General features: G+C 46.0%; 1 protein-coding gene across 1 annotated transcript in view; it reads left to right on the top strand.

The window, feature by feature from the left end:
- Nucleotides 1-25,669, top strand: part of SQLE (squalene epoxidase) — a 136,790-nt gene that overhangs the window by 82,831 nt on the left and 28,290 nt on the right. The window contains exon 9 of the mRNA XM_078686784.1: nt 2,865-2,961. Within this exon, the coding sequence (XP_078542910.1) occupies nt 2,865-2,961 (97 nt within the window). The remainder of the gene's footprint in view (nt 1-2,864; nt 2,962-25,669) is intronic.

The following is a 25,669-nucleotide window of genomic DNA, read 5'->3' as shown; positions in this document are numbered from 1 at the left end:
AGTAGGAACCTGAGGGATAACCTGATACAGTCAAAAACCACCAGAGCAACAGACAATCAGATGACCCTATGGAGTCAACCGAGAACAATCGTCCACTATCCATGCGGCAGCAGCGTGTGTTGCAGTCTGACTACCACTACTAAAGAGGTCGACATCGGCACTGGCAACCCCTGGAGGCTGAAGAACTTTAGTAATTGCAATACAGAATACGTTGTATATCTACTAACCTGCCCGTGTGATCTGCAGTACGACGGAATGACGACAAGGAAGGTGAAGACACAGGTCAGCAAACACCGCAGCACAATCTGATGTAAGAAGACGAACACAAAACTGACAAAACATGTCACTGAGAGGAACCACAATGATTCCGACCTGAGCTGGGTCGTACTGGAGGTCTTAAACAACAGAAAACCGACATTACAAGACAATTGCACATCAGGGAACAACGCTGGGTGTACAGGTTGCACACCTGGGAGAGAGGCCTTAATGATGACATACCATGGCTCCAACCTAGAGTACCCCCTTGCGATGCCAACAGGGAAGTAAACATAATGTGACACTGACACTCCAGTAGTAGTATTTAGGGTCATGGAGTCCGTCATGAGGGTAGAGCTGCACACCGTCTCTTCTGGAGAAGTAGTTTGATACCTGAATGTGACCCCACACGGGGCATTATTGAATAGCACTACCAGTCACTGTCTGTGGCCCGTACACCCCGACCTGGGCACCCTAGCCATCTAGACCATCCATAACTACAGCATAAGCAATTCACGAGATAGTAGACCGCCTTTTGCGTACCCCGTATTTAGTAGACACTCAACTACTATCCCCTAATACATGAATAAGGCTGATGTAGACACACAGGTTCCAATATCAACACAGTGGTACACGTGTAATACTTACACTTTATGTGCACGGGCAGTAACAAAGGAGCCGGCTACCAGTGTAAGCAGTACGCACTTGCAGGACCGGCCCGGGTGTATGCACACTGCCTATTGCATCGACCTTGACATATCGATGGGGCTACATGAATAGACCCTAACGCGTAAATATGTATTTGAGCAAGTGTAGTGACTTCTGAAGAGTCGAAACCCAAAATGCACGAAAGAAAACAGGGACACGCACCTGTTAGCAGTTTCGCGCATGAATGATAGCGGCAGCATGGCATACTGCCTGCACCAACGGACCCGGCGGGGGGTGCTTTTATCGCGCATGTGCGATGGACACGCACACTATCCCCGAGCGCAGGGGCTGTGGCTGTAGCATCGACCATCAAACGATGGACACGCACGCTATCCCCAAGCGCATGCGCTGTGGCATAAGCATCGATCGTCATGCTTTTCCCAGAGCGCATGTGTTTCACGGTAGCCCGGCTATCCTATGAGCGTTCGCTAAGAAAAGCCTGCGATAGGTTCTCAATAGCTACTTACCAACGCGCGCTGGCAAAGATAGACACGCCTCCACCCAGGCGGCCAGGCGTTTTGTGAGAGGGACACAGAAAGTATAGCATAGGCCCTCAATTAAAGCTAGTTACGCAGGTAATTGGCCACTTAACTATAGTATATATATCCCCTGGATCTCCACCACTTGCCATCGACGGAGAGATCGAGAGGATGCCTCTGGGAAGAACTGCTGGAAGCACTGAAGCTAGGCAGTAAGAGAGTGGATGACTGATTGTTTGGGAATGGAAGGGATTTTTTTACACTTTGAGTACCAGGCTGTTGGGACATGCTCCTTGTGGACTGATTACACTCTAAATACTAAGCTTGAATGTACAAAGTATATTGACAAACTTGCTAAAACTAATACCCTTGATAAACCTGTACTTCTCAATTTCAGAGAGTCTAAGTAGGTCCTTCCACCCTCCAGTCTCCCATGGAGCAAGTAGGATAGGATTTAGGGTAAGAGTTGATATGGTACAATTTACTTCCAGATGAACTGATAGATGACACGGGTACATGTCACGTGTCTCATAAAGACCAAACCTCACAATCAAATAGGTGTGACCCGGTATGAATGGGAAAATGTGCCCTGTTATATACATACTCACACGTTTTGGTTTGTATGTCTCTCCTTTTGTTTCCTTTTTTCCTTACAGAGTTACTTGCTTAGGTACTACACCACAATAGGAGCTTTAAGCTCACAGCCCCCTCCATTTTAGAGGAATGTCCCCTCCATTTTACACTAGGTATGAGAAGGTGAACCCTTGGGTAGTAAACTCCCCTTTGGTCCTGAAGAATGCAGTGTACCCTATGGGGACGTAATTGCAGAAACATGTCGACCGCACTTAAAACGGTGAAGGGAGAATAATGTCCCACATTACCGGTTACTTCTTTTAATCACCATACATTTGTGCCCTGAATGAACTTCGTCAATGGACAAATGTAAAGGTTTTTAAGTCACTTATCACTTCCCCAAGGCCCTCACTTAGCTTTAGAAGTGCATCCCTATTCAGGTTGCTTATATCGCCTGCTGTTTAATCTACATACTGTTGGATATAATGTCTGGAAGAAGTATAAAAGGTATCAGAGGATTTGTTTTTATTTCATAGTTGCATGTTTCTTTGTTACACTGATTTTATTTGAGCTCCTGATTAAGTATTGTAGCAGGAAAATATAAAAGAGATCAGAAGCACATACATATATGTATGATTATGAGGTAGAAACTCAAATGTGCAAAGTGACACAGATGAATATGGCGCTCTGGAAAGATGTAGGAGAATATTGTACTGCTGCTGTCATTTTTAATCCAACCTTTCAGGTAGTGTTAATACGTAATAACAGGGTTGTATTATATGTAAGAAAGCTTTCCCTCTAGTCTATTAATGAGGGTAAAAATACTGAAAACTCTGCTTTGTTTCACAGGCTAAAAAGGAATTCAACTGGTCAAGAAAGAAATCTCATTCTTTTGTCGTTAATGTCCTCGCTCAGGCTCTTTATGAACTCTTTGCTTCTACTGACGGTAGGTATAACTTGAAAATACCTTCTCTATTTAATATGGGGAAAGCCTACATTTCTATGGGGATACATTAGAGAACAATGAGTGTCTTTGCTCCTTTCCTTGATAACATAAGTTTGTCTTTAGTGCTGATGTAGCTCTACCATAAGGCTCAGGACTGTGGCAGCTTTCCATGCTTGAAGCCACAAAAGCTGGGATGATTACAGGTCCCAACAATACCAGCTCTGTAAATTTTAACAGATCAGTTTTGTTTGGCCCTAAAGCAGAATAATTATTGCGACACACAGTAACCTACAGTAGATAGCGATGGCTAGAAAAAAAGTAAACTGCTGAAGACGAGAATAAGGTCTCATGCTGGAATATTTTGTGTAAAAAGAAAGAATCGCAGGGCTGACGTTTACTCCAGCAGAAACCTGGGTTTGAGGAAAAGTTTCCCGCCTTGTAGTAGCTGCATGGATTTTAGAACCAAATACATAGAAACACTTAGACTTGTGACCTTTATTTAAACTCTGGTTTTTGGGACCTTCATTTAGAAATGTGGTGGATATTCCGTCCGCTGTATTACAAGTACATTATAGCGTATGGTACTTCTAATGCAGCAAACAAGATTCCACTGCGTTTTGGATGGGGTATTCAATCTGCCAAACTCTAGATAAGGCTCTTGGTTTCCTGAGTGAATCCTCGTAGACCAACGATATGGAATATGTAACAAGTGTCAAGCAAGGTTGAGTATTGGTCCGTAATCTTACATTATTCTTCCTGTTAACCTCACCTGGTGAACATTTAGGGTCCAAACACAAAAGACACTACAGAAAATGAGTAAGTGACAACCATCAGAAGTAAAAAGTGTGCCATGTTTGTCAATGTGAAATTAGTTTAAAGGCAGTTCTGAAAAAAAAATCCGGGAGCATAAGTTGACTCCATAGGCCACTCAAACTTATTTTTTCTTCTGCCACAAGACCAGAAGAATAGGTTTTGACCAGTATCTGATTGAAGTGATAGTCACAGTGGCCGGATTGGGTTGTTTGTTGGTTCACAGCTCGTGAAGATATCTAAAGATCACTTGGCAGAAGAACGCATCAAACGTAGCTATACTGGTCTTAGGCTCTGGCAGCCCTGGCTTGCTACTTGTGGAGGGCTGCCATCACTGCCAGGGCGGATGCAGACAACCGCACATACTGGCAAAGTATGTCTAAGTCTACCAGGTGTAGACTTATCTCTGAGTTTGTCTCAATAAACTTTTACTTACTATTAAATGAAGTCTCACCAATTAAACAGTCTCAGACAGAGTTCTAATGTATTCCTGTATATTGTCCGTTATGTTATTTTGCTTCTGTTTTGTATCTTTTTACTGGCTGGTAGTATAGGTCAGATTTGTTGCATAGAGGCTGAAGCCGTACTTGTAAATCACACTGCCTGAGCTATGATGGCCTTTCCGAGGCACAGATCTGCCCTAAGATCTATAGGCGTGTACACTTCTAGTTCACATTCAAAGATATTCCAATTCCCCATCACCAATTCACATGAACCAACAAGAATGTGAGATCATAGCTGGTAGGCCGGCAGGGGGCATATTGTGAATATGGCATACTGTCCCATTCTGCTCAGGGGTGCACAGTTAAGTCTGTGCACCAGGTGCATCGTACTACTAACAATGCTCTGTTCCCAAAGCATGTGCAAACCTGCACTAGGAATAGTGAAAGAGCAAGATACTGTCTGTTTTATTTGGCAGACAGCAACTGGACGAAATTTTTAAAAAGGGGGGTGTGGCAGATTCTATGAAGGAGGGTGCAGTGAGTAACTATCCACCTACAGAGAGATGTGTTGGGGTTCCCAGTTATCCCATTTACCTCCTTCAAGACCGCGCACTAACTGTCCGCCACCTCAATGGGGCACACAGTCAGTGCACTTCATGAGGGCCGCTAGACATTATGATTAGCTTGTTACCATAGCCAACTGAGGCCTACTGCACTGTGCTTAACCTTTCCCAAAAGTCTACTATCAGGCATACAGTCATAAATTGACATAGTATACAAAATTACAGGTGGCAAATCAAAATATTATAGCTCCTGAGAGGGCCTAACAAGTATTCTAACAGTACAAATTTCCTACACCTGCTGTTTGTCAGAGAGGTAACCAGCCCCAGCATACTATGGTATCCTGTGAGATGTCATGTAACTAAATGCCTATCTGTAGTGTTTAATACACAGTAATACTAAATCCACCCATAAATTACTGTTAACTTTAACATATGCTTTTCACAATCAATTTACAAAGGTCTACTGCCTTTATGATAATGTTTCTTAATAAACAATCAGACCTATATCCTTTATCATTGGCTTGTCATCATACTCAACTGAAGTCTACTGCACTTTCCACAAGGCAACTGTCTGGGATACAGTTCTAAAAGTACAAATGTATGCAAAATTACAGTTGGGTAAGCAAAATATCATATCTCCTAACATACACTGACATGTATTATTGTAGTGCTCATCTCTTATCCCCACTGTTTGTTCGGGTGGATTACCTAACACTAGCACCATTGCCTGCTATGTTAATCTGTGAAATTCCAATATGCGACAGGCTTTAGCACAGTGTATTAACAATCTATCCTTAAAAGTCTATTATCCTTAAGACATGCTTTTCACATTCAGAAGGTCAGGCCTAGTCATATGTTTAATAATAATAATCAGATCAAACCTATGAAACTTGATATGACTTTTCCCAATGAACTGATTCACTCTTTACCCTTTGGCTTTACACTTTGCCCATCACCAACCTATTCATGTGCTCATAAACTGGCAAACATCATGCATACAGTTGTACAATTACAAATATGTAGAAAATTACAGCTTGTATATACAACCCCTCTCAACAGGACCTAACATAAATCTTGCCTGTGAAATCCCCCAAGGTGTGTCAAAGTGGGTGGCCAGCGCAAAAAACCCTGCTCACTATGGTAATCTGTAGGATTCTATAGCCTGTAACACTAGGTGATAACATCTAACTGTTAAATGTCGACTGGTTTATCAAATGCTTTTTGAAATTAATAAGTTAGACCAACTGTCTTTGTCATAACATTTCATAATACGTAGACCAGACCTATCGCATCGGTCATAATGTTTCCTAGTGCATTAATCAGGTCTATAGCTAGTCACCAACTCATATCTACCATTTTGAGTGTAAGCTTTTCCCCAAAGAAACCACCAGACACACAGCCATAAAATTTAAAAGGTATACAAACTTATCCAGTATTGGGGTATCTTTCATAGATTCACATGCCTGAATCATTCCCCGTTGCCCAGGCGGGAGTCCCACGGTATATAAAAAAGCAGTGGCAAAAGTAAATTACAGTAGTAGGCCCTATGAGAAGGCCTGAAGCCTAGATTGTAGTAGCCTATCTACCTCATTATGCTAAAAAGACCAAAGTCTTTGCTTCAACCAATCAGCTTACAGCACCCTCTAGAACCCTCTCTGCAGAGCCAGTTCTCCTCAGATTTTCACCGCACGTCGTGTGGAAGGGAGTCTCCCTGAGTTTTGACTCAGTTTTCTCTAAGCTTCAGGATGTCTGACAAGAAGGCCTTGTTTAGACCTTGCAGAACATGCGAGAAGAAAAGGGTCCATGTTGATGACCAACATAAGGACTGCATTTATTGCCTTTATCCTAAACATGAGGCCAAAAATAGTAAGATCTGCCGCACCTTCCCTTCTAAGACTCTAATGGATAGGGAGACAGAGTCCTTTTATGGCTAAAATCCTCTTCTACTGATGATGAAGACAGAGCCTCTACCTCCAGTAAGAGAGCGAAATCTCAAGAGGATTATCCAAGTGAGGGGAGAAAACATGTTAAAACCTCCCACTCCACTTCAGGCTCTTCACAGAGATCTCCATCTTCTATCTGGAGCCTCAGCTCTCAAGGAATCTTCAAGGAAAACCGTGAGTAAGAGTTCTTCTGTCTCCTCACCTGTGACTACCATCTCAACTTCTACTTCTTCTTCGACGGCTATGATCTCTACTACAGCCATCACCTCTCCTATCCTGTCTACTAGAATCTGCATTGTGGCTAAAAGAACTCTCGTTGACGACAGCCTCGTCGACGAACAAGCACTAGTCGACGAAGAAGCCCCCGTCGACGAAGTCATCTACGGTACCGTCGACGACCGTCTCGTCGATGAAGAAGCAAGGTCCATCAACGATGAGCCCAGCGACGACGAGTCCGTCGACGCGAGCCCCGTCGACGTCGAGCCCGTCGACAATTGTCCCGTCGACGGTGGTCCCGTCGACGCCGATTCCGTCGGCGGTGGTCCCGTCGACTTCGAGTCCATCGACGGCAGTCCCATTGACGATGAACCTGTCGTCGATGACTGTGACAGTACAGCTATCAAAGTCACCATTATCACCGGTGTTATCAAGACCAATAGATACTGCTTCAGTTAAGCCTTTAACTACGAAACAGGCTTTCTCTACACCACTTTCTTCAAAGACCTTTCAATTAGTATCATACCTGAGACAGCAAGAATCTTACATCTCGCCACGTATGCCCTCTCATCTCCTAGAGACTTATGCTGATGACGAAGAGGATGATGACAATGAGGGAGCTTTCGGAATAGCTCACCATCCCTCAGAATTGAATATTAAATGACAGGAGGATGATGAAGAAGAGGATACTTATTCCGAGCATTATTATCAGGAAGAACATTGTAGTACCTCATCATACAGAATACCAGAGGCGGTCTCAGGTTTCAGAGGCCAGTCATTTACCACCAAGCCTCATCCAAGATTTTCAGGCTATGCTGGCAGACTATAAACAATCTTTTCCACCTCAACAGGTCGTGCCTCCAGCCCAACCTCCTGTTCCTGTTCCTCAACCTGAGGTTCCACCGCCCAGGTGTCTGGTCACGGAAACTCCACAACCTGCTTTGCCTACACAGACCCCAGACACTTCTTTAGATGAAGAAGTAGAGGAAGGAGAGTTACCTAATAATCCTCCGTTGGATCCGTGGAATGACTATGTTATTCCCATGCCGTCTCCACCAACCCCACAGCCTTCAGACTCACCGCCTGAAGACATAGGTGGATTCCATAATCTCATGCTGCGAGATGCAACTAGATTTCAGTTGCCAGTAACAGTGGAGCAGACAGAATGTTTTCTTCATGATTTTAAAGAAGAAACTAGGAAGTTGTCCAGAGCCATTCCTATTATAGATTATATCTGGAAAGAAGGCATCAAAGTCATGAAAACCCTGCTTCTGTGCCGGCCGTGTTACCAAGGATTGATAAAAAATATCGCGCTCCTCTCAATAGTCCTTCATGCCTCATTGGACACCCGTGGCCGGATTCGGTCATCTCGCAGGCCGCGTAACAAAGATCGAAAAACCTAGCCACACCCATCACTACACCACCGGATAAGGAGGGGCGTCGTTTGGACCTAACGGTAAAAAAAAATCCACCATGGCTGCTGCCTCGATGAGAGCTGCAAATTCTTTGGCGATTATAGGGCGCTATGATCGCCAAATGTGGTCTGAGATGGCTGGTATGATTAATCTAATTCCAGAGGATAAAAGGCAGGAGGCACGCAAGATCTTAATGGAGGGGGAACGTGCAGCTGCAGAAACCATCGACTGCTCTTTGGATATTGCAAATACGAACTTTAGACAGCTGGCAGGAGCTGCAGTTCTCAGACGACAGGGCTGGCTAAAGGCTACCACCTTTAGGCCTGAAGTCCAACTAAAGATCCTGGACATGGCTTATGACGGAGAGTCTCTATTTGGGAAACACATTGATGAGGCTCTCCAAGCAATCAAGACGGATACTGACACCGCAAGATCCCTAGGTTCATTACAGTATAAGAGAGGATCTTTTAGAGGTGCTAGAGGACGTGGATACTCCTCGAGAGGAAGCTACTACCAACAAGGCAGACAATATCAGCCTCAGGACCGGCAAAATTATCAGTCTTCTTATCGCCAGTCCGGAACAGCTAGTTTCTCTCGCCAAGGCGGACGAAAGTGCACAAACAATCAAGGGCGAGACACTCACAGAAAACAGTGAGATCAGCCGGGCGCCAACCTTATTTCCTTCCCTCCCTGTGGGCGCGAAGATATCTACCTTTCAAATACAGTGGCAGCGGATTACATCCGATCAGTGGGTACTGGGCTTAGTTCAACATGGTCACACCCTGGAGTTTGTCACCAAACCACCAATACCTCCGCCCAGGGGTCCCCCTCCCCTTGTCTTCACTTATTTTTCAAGGAAGTTCATTCAATACTCCTCAAGAACGCTATAGAAAAAGTTCCAGTACATGAGAGGCGGACAGGCTTCTATTCCCGTTTTTTCCTCATAAAAAAGAAATCAGGGGAATGGCGACCGATCCTAGACCTGCGCAATCTCAACAATTATCTCAAGAAGCAGGGTTTCCGCATGGTCACTCTTTCGGAAATTTTAAATTGCCTCAACGAGGGAGATTTTATGGCTTCTTTAGACGCATACTTCCACATACCAATTCACCCAAAACATCGAAAGTATCTCTGTTTCACTGTGGCTGGCGCCCATTATCAGTTCAAAGTACTCCCATTTGGCCTCAAGTCGGCTCCAAGTATTTTTACAAAGTGCCTGGCCCCGGTAGCGGCAGCACTACGCTCGTCAGGGATCCAGGTTGGACGACTGGCTAGTCAAAGGTCCATCAAAGTGCAGGGTGCAGTACGACATAACAGTGTGCCGCAATCTCTTTGCATCCCTAGGTCTCACTGTCAACGAAAACAAGTCTCAATTGATCACAAGAAGAATCCTGATTTTCCTAGGAGCTTGTCTGGACACGATATAATGCACGGCATTATTGTCTCAAGAAAGGCAGCTCCGTCTACAGGCATTGGCCATAAAACTATCAAAAACAAAGTCACTTTCTGTTCACCTCTTCGCTTCACTTCTGGGAATGTGTTCTTCAGCCATAAATCTCATTCCACTGGCACGTCTCAAAATGCGGCCTTTACTGGAGGAGCTACATTTTCAGTGGCAACAAGCGACAGGCTCCTTCGAGGACATCATCAAAGTCACCCCAAGCATGGTGGATGCTCTTCAATGGTGGACATAACTACACAATCTAAAACAAGGACTCACATTCTTGCAAACTCCTCCAGACTTCGTCCTGACGACGGATGCGTCCATGGAGGGCTGGGGAAGCCATCTCCAAGACTTGCAGGTGCAAGGCAAATGGTCTCAGAAACACAGGAAATGCCACATCAACAGTCTAGAGTTGAGAGCCATCTTTCTATCTCTACAAGCGTTCCTCCCCAGAATCGCGGGGTCTTCAGTTCTGGTCCGAACGGACAATACCACCAGCATGTTTTATGTAAACAAGCAGGGAGGGACAAGGTCAGCTACACTATCAAAAGAGGCTCAAGAGTTATGGGAAGTGCTTACAATTCACAACATAACTCTCAAGGTGGAACATGTAGGGGGTCTTTTCAATACCTCGGCAGATAAACTCAGCAGATCCTTGTCGGATTGCCACGAGTGGGAGCTGGACAACACGCAATTGATCAAGGTGTTTCAGACTTGGGGCAAACCAACGTTGGACTTATTTGCAACCCAGCAGAACAAGAAATGCCGGTATTACGCCAGCAGATACCCTCAACAGGGATCAAGAGGGAATGCCCTGTCCATGTGATGGTCAGGGATCTATGCTTACGCCTTTCCTCCGATCCCACTGATTTTGCGAGTGTTGCGCAAGATGAAATTGGAAAGCTGCCATTTCCTTCCAATTGCTCCCAGATGGCCTCGTCAATATTGGTTTCAGGAGCTCATGTTGCTATCATAGGAGCCTCCGATCAAACTTCTACCGGCTCCAACACTACTGTCACGCAACGGGGGTCAGATACTTCACCCAGACCCTCAATCTCTGAAATTGCACGAATGGCTCCTAACTTCTTAGAATTTCAACACCTCCAAATTCCTCAAGACTGCCAGGACATCTTAAAGAAAGCACGATCCCAGAGCACATTAAAGACTTATCGTCTTAAATGGAAGCGTTTCTGCTACTGGTGTACTTCAAACTCTTTACAGCCTATCGAAGCTCAAACAGAAAGAATTCTTCCTTATCTTTTACATTTGGCTCGCTCTGGTCTTTCTTTCTCGTCGATAAGAGTCCATTTAGCGGCTTTATCCAGGTTCAGGAAAGTGGCTGACACTCCATCACTATGCTATTCATCGCTAATAAAACAGTTCATGAGGGGTCTTTTCCGGACTTATCCTCCAGTTAAACCTTCACCACCGGAATGGGAACTCAACACGGTCCTCTCACAGCTGATGAAGCAAGCACCCGTTTGAACCAATCCAAAAAGCCGACCTCAAGTTGTTGACATGGAAGGTCGCCCTACTTTTAGCCTTCTGTCAGGAGAATAGGAGAAATTCAGGCTTTCACTATTAAAGAACCTTTCTTACATTTCTCTCAAGAGTATGTCACTCTTCGAACGAATCCAACTTTCATACCCAAAGCGCCTTCTCAGTTCCATCTGAATGAACCAGTGAAATTGCGGGTTTTCTTCTCAAATCCTACAACCCCGACGGAAAGAACACTGCATTCTTTGGACATTAAACAATGTTTAAAGCTCAAAGAACAAGGAACTTCAGGAAGTCAGATCAGTTATTCGTGGCTTATGGCCAAACTACACTGGGGAAAGCGGTCACTAAAGCCACAATTTCCAGATGGATAGCCTCTGCAATCCATTTCTGCCATGTCAAGGCCAACCGACCACTACAAAAGACTGTAAAGTCTCACTCTACAAGGGCTGTAGCAGCATCTACAGCATTTTTTGCAGGAGTGACGCTAGAGAACATTTGCCGTGCTGCGACATGGAAGAATGTCCACACGTTTACAAGACATTACTGCCTGCAATCGGCAAATCAAGAGGTTGCGGCAGTTGGTCAAGTGGTTTTAAGTCACCTGTTTCCATAAGAACATATTCAGGTAACCATGTTTGGTTCATTTTATAATGAGTGTATACTATTCAGTATTTTGTTGGGATAAAAGAAGTGCATGTATTACAGATTACTTGTTTATGTTATGCTAATATTCCTTTCCTGTGGAATACTATATGACTACTCTTTGGAATTTAGTCATGTTTTTATTAGTAGATCATTTACTTTGCAATTGTTGGTTGTTAAACATAAGTTTATGGGAGTGTACCACAATAGGTCTCCCACCATCCGCAACTGACTTTTGCATGGCTTACTGCTTGCTATTCTGATTCAGGCATGTGAATGTATGAAAGATACCCCAATACTGGATAAGAAAACAAATTACTTAACTGTAACTTCAGTTATCCAGTATTTGTGTCTTTCATAGATTCACATGCACCCACCCTCCTCCCCGGAGAGTCAGTTCTCTAATTTTGGGATGCTCATTCCCACTTGTGTTATCGTAAATCTGAGGAGAACGGGCTCTGCAGAGAGGGTTTTAGAGGGTGCTGTAAGCTGATTGGTTGGAGCAAAGACTTTGGTCTTTTTAGCATAATGAGGTAGATCGCCTACTACAATCTAGGCCTCAGGACTTCTCATAGGGCCTACTACTGTAATTTACTTTTGGCACTGCTTTTTTATATACCGTGGGACTCCCGCCTCGGCGACGGGGAATGATTCAGGCATGTGAATCCATGAAAGATACCAATACTGGATAACTGAAGTTACAGGTAAGTAACTTGTTTTCTTACAGTTGCCTAAGCAAAATACTATCTCTCCTAAGAGGGTGTAACAACAATTCTCACAAAGCAAATTTTCTATATCCCTGGTTTGTCACAGAGTGTAACCAACAGCAAAACCTTCGCCTACTATGGAAATCTAAGAGATTCCATGTAACAAAATAGGCTTTAAAGTAAATTAATAACAATCCACACTTAAATGCCGCCTTACTTAAACATATGCTTTTCATAATTATTATTCCATGCCTTTTACCTTTACCAAAATGTGTCATAACTTTTAATATATATATATGCTCATACAGCATGAACTGTCACTTGGTAAGGCTTCCTGGTGCTAGCTGTCCAAAACAAAATCCTGACACATGCAGAAACCTAGAGGTTATAAAGCCAGTTTTCCAGGCTTTCCTACAGGTGCAAAGGTTGCTGATGGAACGGAGCGTGATCCGCAGACTATTTCAGAGACTGGTCGCATTCACGTAGAAGCCTCTACGACCCATTCCAGCTTTCTTAAATTTAGGAACTTTCAGGCGGTCAGTATTAGCTGAGCATAACATCTAGGCGGAATGTAGCTCTGTAGTTTGTGTTGAAGTAAATAAGGCCCAGTGAGGTGAAAAGCTCTATGATAATAAACAGATTGGATATATAACCAGGATAATTGGCTGGTCCCCATAGCCAACTCTGTCCTGCTGTACTAAGTATATAAGTATAAGCTTTGCAACAAGCCAAAAAGTGTAATGCAAGCTAACTTTTTTGTGGAAGCACACCAGTTCATCCCAATCAAATCCTGTGCTCAAGTGTGGAGCCTCAGCCCCCTCTCAATAGTACTCTAAAATCTCTTTTTTGTTGATCACATAGGTTCAGGTGGAAGTTACTCTGGCTTTTCAAGCCAGACTTAAAAATCCATGTAGATTATTATAGCCCAGGCATCACCAACAAGTAGTTTTTTAACTACTGGTAGCCCTCCAGCTACTTGTAGGTAGCTCCACTGTGTCCAGCCCAGCCTAAAAATTTAAAAGCTTTTGCCTTTTTGAATTAATATATGTATACCAAACTTGAAAGACATTTGAGTCGAAAATGTGTGTATTTTCAGAACTCATACTTTGAGTCTTGGATAAAAATGGTTGAATTTCCAATTCAACTATTCCACACACAGAGTTGGGTTAAAAAACATGTTATTTCTGTGCCGAGATACTCTTCATGGTAAACATGTGCTTTATAAATAGGCATTATGCTCTGTTCTGTTTAAAGATAATATTTGATCAATCATGCAGCATTGGGGAGGCTTATAATCACCTTGGTACATGGCAGTTATGTATTACTAAGTTAGAGGCGCTCCATATTTATCAAGCCTTTTTTACATTTCTTCTGACAATCCTGTCTGATTCACTGAGGTGATCACTGCTGTTCTTGCATGAGGTGGCCACTAATGTATTCTTGTCTGATGTGGTCTCTGTTAAAACACTAATAATATTAGTAGCTCTGAAAGATTTTCATTGAACAAAAGCAGATCTATTACAGAAAATGTTGGAGACCCTTGTATGGCCTTTGGCATCTCATACCACTGGTAATGATCGGAAGGGCGGGGCCTCGGACTGCAATTGACTCCTTATGACTGTCCTCCTCCCATCTGTGCTGCTGCCAGAGAAAAACAAACATCATAAACTATCCAGTTATCTAAGACACTTTAACAAAGGGGGACATTTCCATCTACCCCGCTCTCAACTCCAGGCACCTCAAACTGGGTCCTTGTCTTCAAGAGGTGGACAGATGGATGGCTAGCTGCAAACTGAAGCTTAACGAGGACAAGACGGAGGTCATGATACTGGACAATAACATTAACAAAAAGACACCATCCTCTGTTCTAGATTATATGTCAAGACTCTCCACGCCCAAAGGGGTGATAAAGAGCCTTGGAATGGGGTTAGATTCTAGTCTCACTATGGGGCACCAAGCCAGAAAACTTGCAGCCACCTGCTTTGGTTTTCTGAGACTGCTTTGAAAGGTTAAACCTTCTTTCCGTCTTACCCAGAAGATTAATTGTCCAGGCTCTCATTATCTCCCACCTCGACAATGGCAACACTCTTCTCCAGTATTAGGGTGTCTTTCATAGATTCACATGCTTGAATATTCCGCGTCTCCGAAGTGGGAGCCCCATAGTAAATAAAATAGCAATAAAATCCCAATAAAAATATGTATGTAAAAACATAACACGTAAAAATACACAGTAGAAATAGTTGCAAATACCAAGTCATAATTTCCCATAGGAATACATGGAGAGAAAGAAAAAACTTTGCAACATATCACTGTCATTATGTTAGTCCAAAAGTCCAAACTACAGCCAATCAAGCACAAGCACCCCTCCAGATCCTTCTCCTCAGAGGCTCAGGCCCTCAGATTTTCTACCGCACGTCGTGTGAAGGGAGTCTCCCTGAGCTCTGCTCAGTTCTTTCCACTTCTCTGGTTTTCCAGTACTTTTGCCATGTCTTCAAGTAAGAAGTCTTTGTTTAGACCTTGTTCTTCTTGTGGGAAGTTGAGACTTTACTCTGAAGACCCCCACAAGAAATGTATTTACTGCTTATACCCTGACCATGAGGTAGGAAAATGTAAGTTCTCATCCAGGGGATACTCATCAATAGTCATAATCTATGAATAACCCCCGCCCACGTGCGGGATCCCGGAGCATATAGAAAATACATATAAATATATATATATATATATATGTGAAAACATATATTTGCAGCCTAAAACATTTCCTAACTGGCAAAATTGCCGCAAAATTACATAAATTAGCATACATACAGTAGTACTCTTCCAAACCCTAAGGAAGAAAGAGAGCAGAAAACATTTGTATACAACAATGCTTTATTGCCATAGGAAAAACCTGTAATTGCAGGCATTTGCCAGTAGGCTGCAGTAGAGTATAAAGCAAACAAAGAAAACTGACACCTTGCCTTTAAGGCATTAGAGTAGGCGTACCGTGCCTTTAAGACCTGAAGGCAACCCCCTGCTCCCATGATGCACCACAGGTGACAGTTGGGTCAGTTCTTTTTTCCGGCTCCTTCTGTAAGGATCCTGGAGCTTGAGCTCTTCAGTTTTCAACTGAAATTGTGTTTTTGAGAGAATTTTCTCTTATATTTCGACATTTTTTGAATAAATAAGGCTTCTGATTTATTTTTCTGTGGTAACCCACAAGATTTTCCTTTCAGAATGCCTGCTCTGTTCCGGAAATGTCCTTCTTGTGACAAAAAGATGGCTCTGACTGACCCACATTCTGTGTGTATTGTGTGCCTTCCATCTACACACATTCCTGATCAGTGCCATCACTGTAAAAAATTTAAAAGTCGGACTCTTCGCGACAGGGAGAAGATTCGACTTCATGCCATGCAGGAGATGGACAAAAGTCACCAGGTGGGTGCTTCCACAGCCCCTAGATCTTCTCCTACAAGCAAGCACGGCCAAAAACGGAGTCATTCCACTTCTCCTGTCCCCAGAAAGAGGAATGCAGGTCGAAGAATTCCGTCGAGGTCGCCGTCGAAAAGGCCCAGATCATCTTCACGACGTCTAAGATCTCCGCCGCATTCAAGTAAGTCGGCGTCAAGGCGCCATACTTCGGGCTCGAAGTCCATGGCTGCTACTACATCTAAGTCTCCGTCGACGTCGAGGCTTCCGTCAACGTCGAGACACTCTCCGCCGCCCCGGAGGGGATCGGCGTCGAGAGCTAGGACGGCATCTAGGTCGCCGCTGACTAGCCGGCCGCCGTCGAGAGGGACTGCCAGATCCCATCCTTCGACGTCAAGGAGGTCGACGCCGAGGCGACGCCAGGAAAGGTCGCCGTCGACGCGACTTCGAGGAAGGTCATCGTCGACACGACGTTGAGAGCCGTCGTCGATATGACGTCATGGAGCATCTCCATCTGATCGACGTCGAGGGAGATCGACGTCGAAGTCTCCGGATCGACATCGAGGTTCTCATTCGAGTTCTTCTCGACGTGATCGATCGCCGTCAAGAGCATCAAGACATCGCTCGACGCCACTAGTCACCCAAACGTCTTCGACGTCGAGGCTTTCGCCGTCGAGGGAGAAAGTGACGGTAGTGGTGGTGAGGATAAACAGCCCAAATTACAACCGATGCCCAGGCTGCTGGCACAAGACGCCTCCTAGTTCCCATCTTGAAAAGTTACCAAATAAAGAGACGGGCGCTGGAAGCGGGAGTGCAAGAACAGATTTTTATTTCTCATGAGGAGAGCCTGTCATTTCGGACACACGCACAATGTCTTCAAGAGGTGCTCTAACAAGTTTTCTGAGGCTCCGTCTTTTATACACAGGTTTATGATGCACAAACATTCCTTATTGCAATAAAGAAACTTTGAGGTACGAAAAGGCATGTTTGGAATCCCAGCTTCAGGCCTATTCCCACACCAGTCGTTCGGATGTCGTTTCCCCTCCCAAATGTAACATGTGATTGTAATCTTGCAGCCGGACATTCCGACAGGACACGAGGGCAAGAGGGGTGGTCAGATCTAAGGTTGGGCAGGCGATAAGATTGGGCACTTCGGTTGGTGTATCACGCTTTGCTATGCGGGGCCAGGGGGGGGGGGGTACATCCATGAGGCTTTGTTTTATGACTTGGGACCGGGTTGGGAGGCCAGGTGTAGCCGGGGGGGGTCATCAGAAGAGGGGAAGGGTGTTCCTGGGAGGAATGCAGGGGGTGTCGGTCGGGCAGGGGTGTCACCTTTAGAGCGGGGTCGCGCAGAGGGAGAGGGTTTTATGGCCTATGCATGAGAGACCGGGGGCTGTCGGGGATGCTTGCGAGGCTGGGGAGTGAGGGGGAGAGAGAGACGCTGGCTATCGGGAGTGGGCAGAGAGGCCTTGGTGCCTAAAAATGGCTGTCGTGTACGTGCGTGCATGGGCCTATATTGGCGAGATGATGCGGTCAATGTTTCGTGGTATTCGTTCTGCTTACGGCGAGGGGTATGGTGAACACAAATGAACGCCGCTTATGTTCATATACATTGTCATTTTCCACAGTCGCCGCTTTTTAACATAAGTTAGTTCATTTCCGTGTTTATCATAACTGACGGGTGTACATATAGCCATGTGTGGTCAATGAAATAGCGTATGTCAATACTGGCGGATTGCATATAACCATGTGCAGTCGATGCGATAGACGAGGTGCTATACAGATGAATTTACATTTGTCGTGTTATATACACATTATGGAACCATGTTCTGACTCTTTCTCCGGCGGCATCAATGTACAGTCAAAAGTGACCGATGAAACATTTTGAAAGCAATACAAAGTGGTTGAGGGAGGAATTCAGTTCAATACAAGCAAGTAGTCAGGGGGGGAGGGTAGAAAGTTCAGAGAGGGGAGGGGGTGGTCTTCGTCCCAGTGTTTTTTTAGCAGTGAGCCATCACTGGTAAGCTCTAGTAGTTCGTTTTCTTCCGTTGGCGCTGTTGAGCACCGGCGGTGGAGCTATAGGTCCAGCTCGGATCCATTCTTACACGTCGCAGGGTGCGATCTGTCCTCTGCTGTTAGACCACAGTCCTGTTTCCTAACTAATCTTTTTAAGGGTGCCTCATGCTGGGCACCTGCATTTCTTTCTCCTTTCGTGGCAAACCCTATTCTACCTAAATGCTGTTCTTCTTGTCTGAGTCAAAATCCATGTGAAAGAAAGGGGTTGTTGTCGGATAATCGAGGGAAGAGAGGGCGGAGTGGGATCAGATCTTTGAGACAAACCAAGGGAGCAAAGGATAACGAGCAGGCAGGCCCATCAATCGGGCTCAAAGGGGCGGGGACTTCTGGCACGCGTGGGTCAACAAGCAGAGGGCTTCAAGGCAGCCCTCCATCCTTTCATTTTCCGTGTTTGAGAGTGGTGCCTCGTCCCGCGTCTCGTTGCTCTGCGGCTCCACCTTTGGTCGAGGTCACATGTGCTTCATGATCTGCGGCTAGGCTGTGCGTCACGTCCGGCCCCTCTCCTCCGGTGATTGTGTATCTTTGAATGGGTACAAAACAAGCTTTAGAGAACTGGCAGGAGAAGACATTTATACATTTCAATTCCGCCCCCAATCTTAAGTAGTTGGGGATACGTTCATCGGTCACGGTCAGAAGTTATCACTATGGAGTATGTATGTGGGCATTTCTACTGCGTTTGTACTAAGTCTATTTGGCGTTCATTCATGATGTATATGGAGAGAAGTCAGACTCTTGTCAACTGCGTATTCCATCGGATCCTACGGTAGAGACTCGTCTTTCTAACCCAAGCCCTGGTAATCTTCTATTATCATGAGAGAGGGACAGAGGCTAAACATTCTTTTCTCGGGGAGCAACGGTTAATCAGGGTCATCAGTTATACTTCGGGATATGGAGCTGGGGTCAATCGGGAGAAACGAGGACGCTTTGGACATCCGTACTTGGGTGCAGAGAGGTGGGGAGATCTGGGCATTGGGATTTGTGTTTCTAACGAACTGAGAACAGAAGGCCACTGACATATAGTCCCCCTATGAAAAAGGCCAGATTAGGGGACATCAGTCGTCTTACCTGTCCTTTCCTTCTTAGCCAATTCAAATTCCATCATTTTACCGAAAGGAGAGGTAGTAATATGGCAAATTACAATTGTTTTAGTTTCTGTCAATTTTGCCGAACACCTTTGTGTTAAAAAACCAATTAGGCTTGTGCCGGCGGGGCACAACGTTACCACACAGAGGAAGAGGGAACAGGGGGACCCTCAGAGAGAGAGAGAGAGTCGTTCGCATTCTAAACGAACTATTCGGTACACGTACGACATGGAGAGAGAGAGAGAAAGACGTGTACAATAATAGGCCATTTAGTGTGCACACAACACAGAACAGCAGGGGTCAAGTTATATAGAAACACAGGCTGAGGGACGACGTAGATCCATACATTACGTACACATGAATTCAGGCGGGGGGATAGTACATGCATTATATACAAGAATCCAAGACAAAACATAGAATAGTACTTGGTCAAAAAAGATTTCTTCCAGCGTGCTGCGCATCCTTAGTATCCTACTTAATTCATCTGGCTGCCTTTGCTGGTGGCCTCAGTTGCAAATACTTACACCTTTGTCAATTGTTCGGGAACTAACCTGGTCGAGCTAATACTCACGGTGGGATCTTCGAATCATTTTTAGCGACTGGGTATCCAGGCTGAGGCAACGGAGGGTGTCAGTGGGGAGAACAATGGGGCAGCTTTAAGTTTCATGTCTATGAGGGTGCAAGAAGGAGGTGGTAAATCTTAAACATTGACAATATTCCTAGTCTTCCAGGAGGAGGGTACTTGGGTAAACCTCACCCCGGAATATTCCTGAACCTTTCCCTATTTAGTTACCGTATGAATTTACTCATGGGTGCACGTCTTTCTTGGTTTCTTATTTGGGGAGCCGGTTGGAGTCATATTTTGTCATACTGCAATAACCCGCCAAGTTTCTGCTTCAGGCCACCCTCCCAGTCGCTGGGTTCAGAGAGAGAGAGAGTCGTCTCTAAGTAAGGGAGTGCTATATCTTTGTTTGCTCGTCGTGTATAGGCACCATGTTCAGACCCCTTTTCCCCATTCCATCGGCCGTTCGATCATCACTCAAGTCACACATAAAACATTTCTCTCATCAATCCAAACGTGTGCAACGTATATTCAGTTGAGCTATACACATCAGGGCATACACGCGTGCATTCATATCACACAAATTCGTCACATTCTCAGGGGCAGTCCCCATAGACAATATACAATTTTTCGTGCGGAACCATGGCGTGTTGCTTAGGTCTTCTCCATACTCTAGTCGACGTTCCGATGTGACCTGCAGAAAAGAAGGGAAAAAGAAGGGGTGGGGGCAGCGTTTTAAAACACATCAGCTCGCATAAACCCGAAAATGCTTTTACTTACCACATACTCGACCTATCTCCGCGGGATGCAGTCCCTTTCATCTCGGCGTTTAAGCCCAGAGGGACCGGTAGTGCGGGAGAGACAATCATTGATGGACTGGGTATTGCATAGATCGCCCAAGTGTGGTATTACGGATCGTGTGTAGGGAAGGGTCAAAACAAAGGGCAGTCAGTGTAAAGTGGGGGCGAACTTGTGCTCTCCTTCGAGGAGGAGGGAAGGTCTACAGTGGCACAGGGTAGTTTTTGTTCATCAGGCACGGAAACTAGAGGGACTAGGTGGCATTCCTTCGGAGTGGCTTAGGGGCATCTGAAACAACTTTCCTGATACATGTGGCACATAAAGTAAAGGCTAAATACCGGGACTGTTATCGATTGCTTTACGTTGCACAAAAATAAAAATATATATAAAAACACACATACAACAAACCTGGACCATTCACATTTGCAATATTTCTGTGTACTTTGCTTTTTAACCTTTAAGTAATCGAGTTGCTTCATTTCACCTGTATTTTACTTATATCGGAAACAGTGGTCATTTATTCGAAACTTACCAATCTAAGCGCTACAACTATGTTCGCTTTTCAAAAAAACCTTTATTGAAAAATGTTGGTGCACAAATACGGGTCTACAACCACGTGGGCCGGCCACGGAGCAGACTGGAACTGTACATGAGGGGATATTTATTAGAACGGAGTCGGTGACCGTTGATTTCATAAAGGTATGAAAAGTGCAATAAAATCATATCGAAAATTCATTGTGGGCAAGTACCATAAGTGTCGAAAATTCGAACTTTCAATAATACGGTAATCAATGACGCGCCAGAACTTAATATCAATTCATTGTCCGAATGTTCAATCAGTACCCATCCCCTCCCGCCATGTGCTTCAAAAACTGCATACATATCTCATGATCTCAAGGCTGAGCAACCGGAACACAACAGGGAGTTGCGAGTTTCATTTCTACCGGCGCCATTTTGGGTGAGGTCAGGCAGGTCCAAGTATAGTCAAAATGTCTCCGCCAACTCGTGGTTGGACCAGAGCCTCTTTCGGCAGTCCAAAAGTTTCGTTAAAGGGCAACAGAAGGGGCCGTCGATAAGAACCATCAGTCAAAGGGGGGGAAGGAGGCAACAATCTTTCCTAACGGGTCATACTGGTGTTCCACCGGAACTGATCAAATTGGTAGTCTGCAGGATTTTGGTCATTCAAACTGAGGCTGGCGCCAGCATGAGAGCGCCGATGTCTCGTGGCTACGTCTTGATCGGTCCGCGGGCAATCATGGCAGTCGTTCCCCATCAGAGGGGGCCCGCGGGGGTCGGGGGCCCCTGCGGCTCTCATAGAATCTTCAAAGCTGAGGAGAACGCTTCTGGACGGGGGACTCATTTTCTAGCTGGCAAGCAACCTGGCCATCTTTGCACGCCAGGTCCAATCTTGCAGAGTCGACCGTCATTTTACAAGTTCTGCGGCAACCGGCAGTCGTTGGATCGCAAGGGCAGATGGACTCCAGCCTGTCGGGCGTGGCGTTGCACCGCAACAGTGGACGAACCCTTGTTGGGTGAGTGGAGCGTTGGGGGTGCAGCTGAGGGGCCTCCACCTGGGGAGGTGGGAGAGGCTCGTCCGCGCCGCCTCTCCCTCCCAGTGCACCCCACGCCGTCTTCTGGCGCTTGACATTCGTGGTGGCCGGACCAGGCGATGAGAGAGGGGGGGGTCGGAGGCATAAGCAAGACATCCCCCCCCCCGTGGCCTGCAAGGCGCCGGAAGAGGGGGATGGGAATACCAGTACATTCCGGCCCATCCACCCCACGACCTCTCCGGCCGCTGACATTCGTGATGGCCGGACCAGGCGATGAAAGAGAGGGGGGGGGGTCGGAGACATAAGCAAGACATCCCCCCCCCCGTGGCCTGCAAGGCGCTAGAAGAAGAGGATGGGAAGACCAGTACATTCCGGGCCATCCACCCCACGACCTCTCCGGCCGATGGCGGCCAGCCGGGCCCCGCCCTGCACGTGTCGAGGCCTCGTCTTCCGGATGGGCGTAACCGCGGACCTGTTGCACTTCGGGAGCTTCCGGAATGGGGGTAGGTATCTGCTGACTTGTATCTATCTTATGTTACCGCTATTGGGCGTGGCGGGCGGTGGGACAGACATGTTTGGAGCAGTGAGGGGCGGCGGAGCCTAGCTACCTCGTGGCTGCCGTGATGTCAAGCTTGGCTTCTCTCACCACTTTCATGTTTCTTATTGCGGGCTATTTCTAACGTTTCTTATTTCTAGCGAAGACAAAAAAAAAACTCATCAGTGGCCTACTGATTTTGCTCGATTTCTTTTTCCTTCCTTTTCTAGTGCGTTTCGTGCTAAAGTTTCTGTTAACAGGATACGGTGATTACTTCGTATTTTACGTATGTCCTTTTTATTAGGGGCGTCCTCCGGTCGAGCCAGATGATCTACCTCTAATAAATGGTCCGGGTGGAACTAGTTTACCAATCAGTGGGGAGTAGATAGGCATGACAGATTACAACGGGGGACAAAGGTCCGCATTACCTACCCTTCACTACTTGCAAAGACTAGACAGAATATTTCTATTCCACGTTATTTGCAAACAGAGAATACCTCAAAAGAACTATTCCTTGAACAATAAATGTCCAGACAATCAATCAATCAGTGGGGAGAAAAACAGGCATGACGGATTACAACGGGGGACAAAAGTCCGCATTACCTATCCTTCGCTATCTGCAAAGGGAGACAGAATATTCCTATTCTTCTCTGTTTGTAGACAGGGAATATCTCAAGAGCGATAATCGATAAAAATCGATAACAAACAATCAGTGGGGAGAAAGATAGGCATGACGGATTACAATGGGGACAAAAGTCTGCATTACCTACCCTTCACTATCTGCAAAGGGAGACAGAATATTCCTATTCTTCCCCGTTTGTAGACAGCGAATGTCTCAAAGAGCAACAGAGCAACCAATCAATCATTGGGGAGAAAAATAGGCATGACGGATTACAACGGGGGACAAAAGTCCGCATTACCTATCCTTCACTATTTGCAAAGAGAGAGGAACGTTCCTATTCGTCGCTGTTTGCAAACAGAGAATGTCTCAAAGAGAACCAATACTTCAAGTAGCAACCAAGGCTAAATGAACCAATCAATGAACAATACCAGTATTTGAATACCGATTCCAATATAAACAATCAATCAATCAGATGGATAAAACCATCCTACCAATCAGACGTAAAGACGTCCTACTTAACCTTACCCGGACCGGACCGTGTGGACAGTTCTTCGCCTTCCCTTTCCAGCGCCCGATCGTTCTCTTACTCCATGTTTTTACCGCAGCTTTCCTGTGGGATCCCAGTCAGGACAGTAGGTCACTTGAGAGAGGTCCGTTCGGAATCGGTGAAGTTCATTCAATCGGCAGCCGGACGAGGGCCCTCTCAAGGCAGGTATACTCCAATCGTTCAGATGTTCACCCCATCGTCTGGACCTCTCTTACCGGACCTTATGTCGCTGATGGGCCCCGCGTTGGGACGCCAATTGAGGATAAACAGCCCAAATTACAACCGATGCCCAGGCTGCTGGCACAAGACGCCTCTTAGTTCCCATCTTGAAAAGTTACCAAATAAAGAGACGGGCGCTGGAAGCGGGAGTGCAAGAACAGATTTTTATTTCTCATGAGGAGAGCCTGTCATTTCGGACACACGCACAATGTCTTCAAGAGGTGCTCTAACAAGTTTTCTGAGGCTCCGTCTTTTATACACAGGTTTATGATGCACAAACATTCCTTATTGCAATAAGGAAACTTTGAAGTACGAAAAGGCATGTTTGGAATCCCAGCTTCAGGCCTATTCCCACACCAGTCGTTCGGATGTCGTTTCCCCTCCCAAATGTAACATGTGATTGTAATCTTGCAGCCGGACATTCCGACAGGACACGAGGGCAAGAGGGGTGGTCAGATCTAAGGTTGGGCAGGCGATAAGATCGGGCACTTCGGTTGGTGTATCACGCTATGCTATGCGGGGCCAGGGGGGGGGGGTACATCCATGAGGCTTTGTTTTATGACTTGGGACCGGGTCGGGAGGCCAGGTGTAGCCGGGGGGGGTCATCAGAAGAGGGGAAGGGTGTTCCTGGGAGGAATGCAGGGGGTGTCGGTCGGGCAGGGGTGTCACTTTTAGAGCGGGGTCGCGCAGAGGGAGAGGGTTTTATGGCCTATGCATGAGAGAACGGGGGCTGTCGGGGATGCTTGCGAGGCTGGGGAGTGAGGGGGAGAGAGAGACGCTGGCTATCGGGAGTGGGCAGAGAGGCCTTGGTGCCTAAAAATGGCTGTCGTGTAACTGCGTGCATGGGCCTATATTGGCGAGATGATGCGGTCAATGTTTCGTGGTATTCGTTCTGCTTACGGCGAGGGGTATGGTGAACACAAATGAACGCCGCTTATGTACATATACATTGTCATTTTCCACAGTGGAGTCCCCTGCTTCTGAGACTTCAGGAGGCAAATCATCATCTCCTGGCTTGAACATCGTGCAGGTCTCTCCAGAATCTTCGCCCAGATCTGCGGGCAGGTCACGCAGCTTGGTGTCTCAACATCCACAAGGGGCTGTATCTGGAGATCAGAGTAGTCCGGGCTCGGATTACGCCCGTACATATTCTCCGTCTAAGGCAAAAACTCCGGCCAAACCATCTAGATCTCCTCGGAGTCCCAGGATTTCACCCAGGCCTAGATCTCGAGCCAGATCACGTTCTACAGTGCGGCCAAGAACACCTGTCAGACCAAGATCTCCAATCCGGCCAAGACCGAGGTCTCCATCAAGACATCGCTCTAGGTCCAGGGACAGTCACAGCAGGAATCGTGACAGGTCCCATAAGAGGCGGCGTACAAGATCTTCCACAAGGTCGTCCTCGTCTAGGTCGTCTTACCGAGATTACTCTCCGACCTTCTCCTCTACGCCTCCTTCCCGAGTCTCTCCAATTGATGACCTCGCGACTTTCTCCGATGTTCTGGTCAGGGGAGCAAAAAAGCTGAATATTACGCTGCACACTCCAGTGGTTCCCACTTCTGTGATTTTTGATACCCTCCGTCATCGCACAGCGCCCAGGCCTCTACTGCCCCTGGTCCAGGGCCTCCT

Source organism: Lissotriton helveticus, chromosome 4_1 (assembly GCF_964261635.1).
Source record: "Lissotriton helveticus chromosome 4_1, aLisHel1.1, whole genome shotgun sequence".
In the NCBI taxonomy this organism is placed as follows: Eukaryota; Metazoa; Chordata; class Amphibia; order Caudata; family Salamandridae; genus Lissotriton; species Lissotriton helveticus.
The sequence above is the reverse complement of the archived record's forward strand: the minus strand, read 5'-3'. Positions and strand labels throughout refer to the sequence as shown.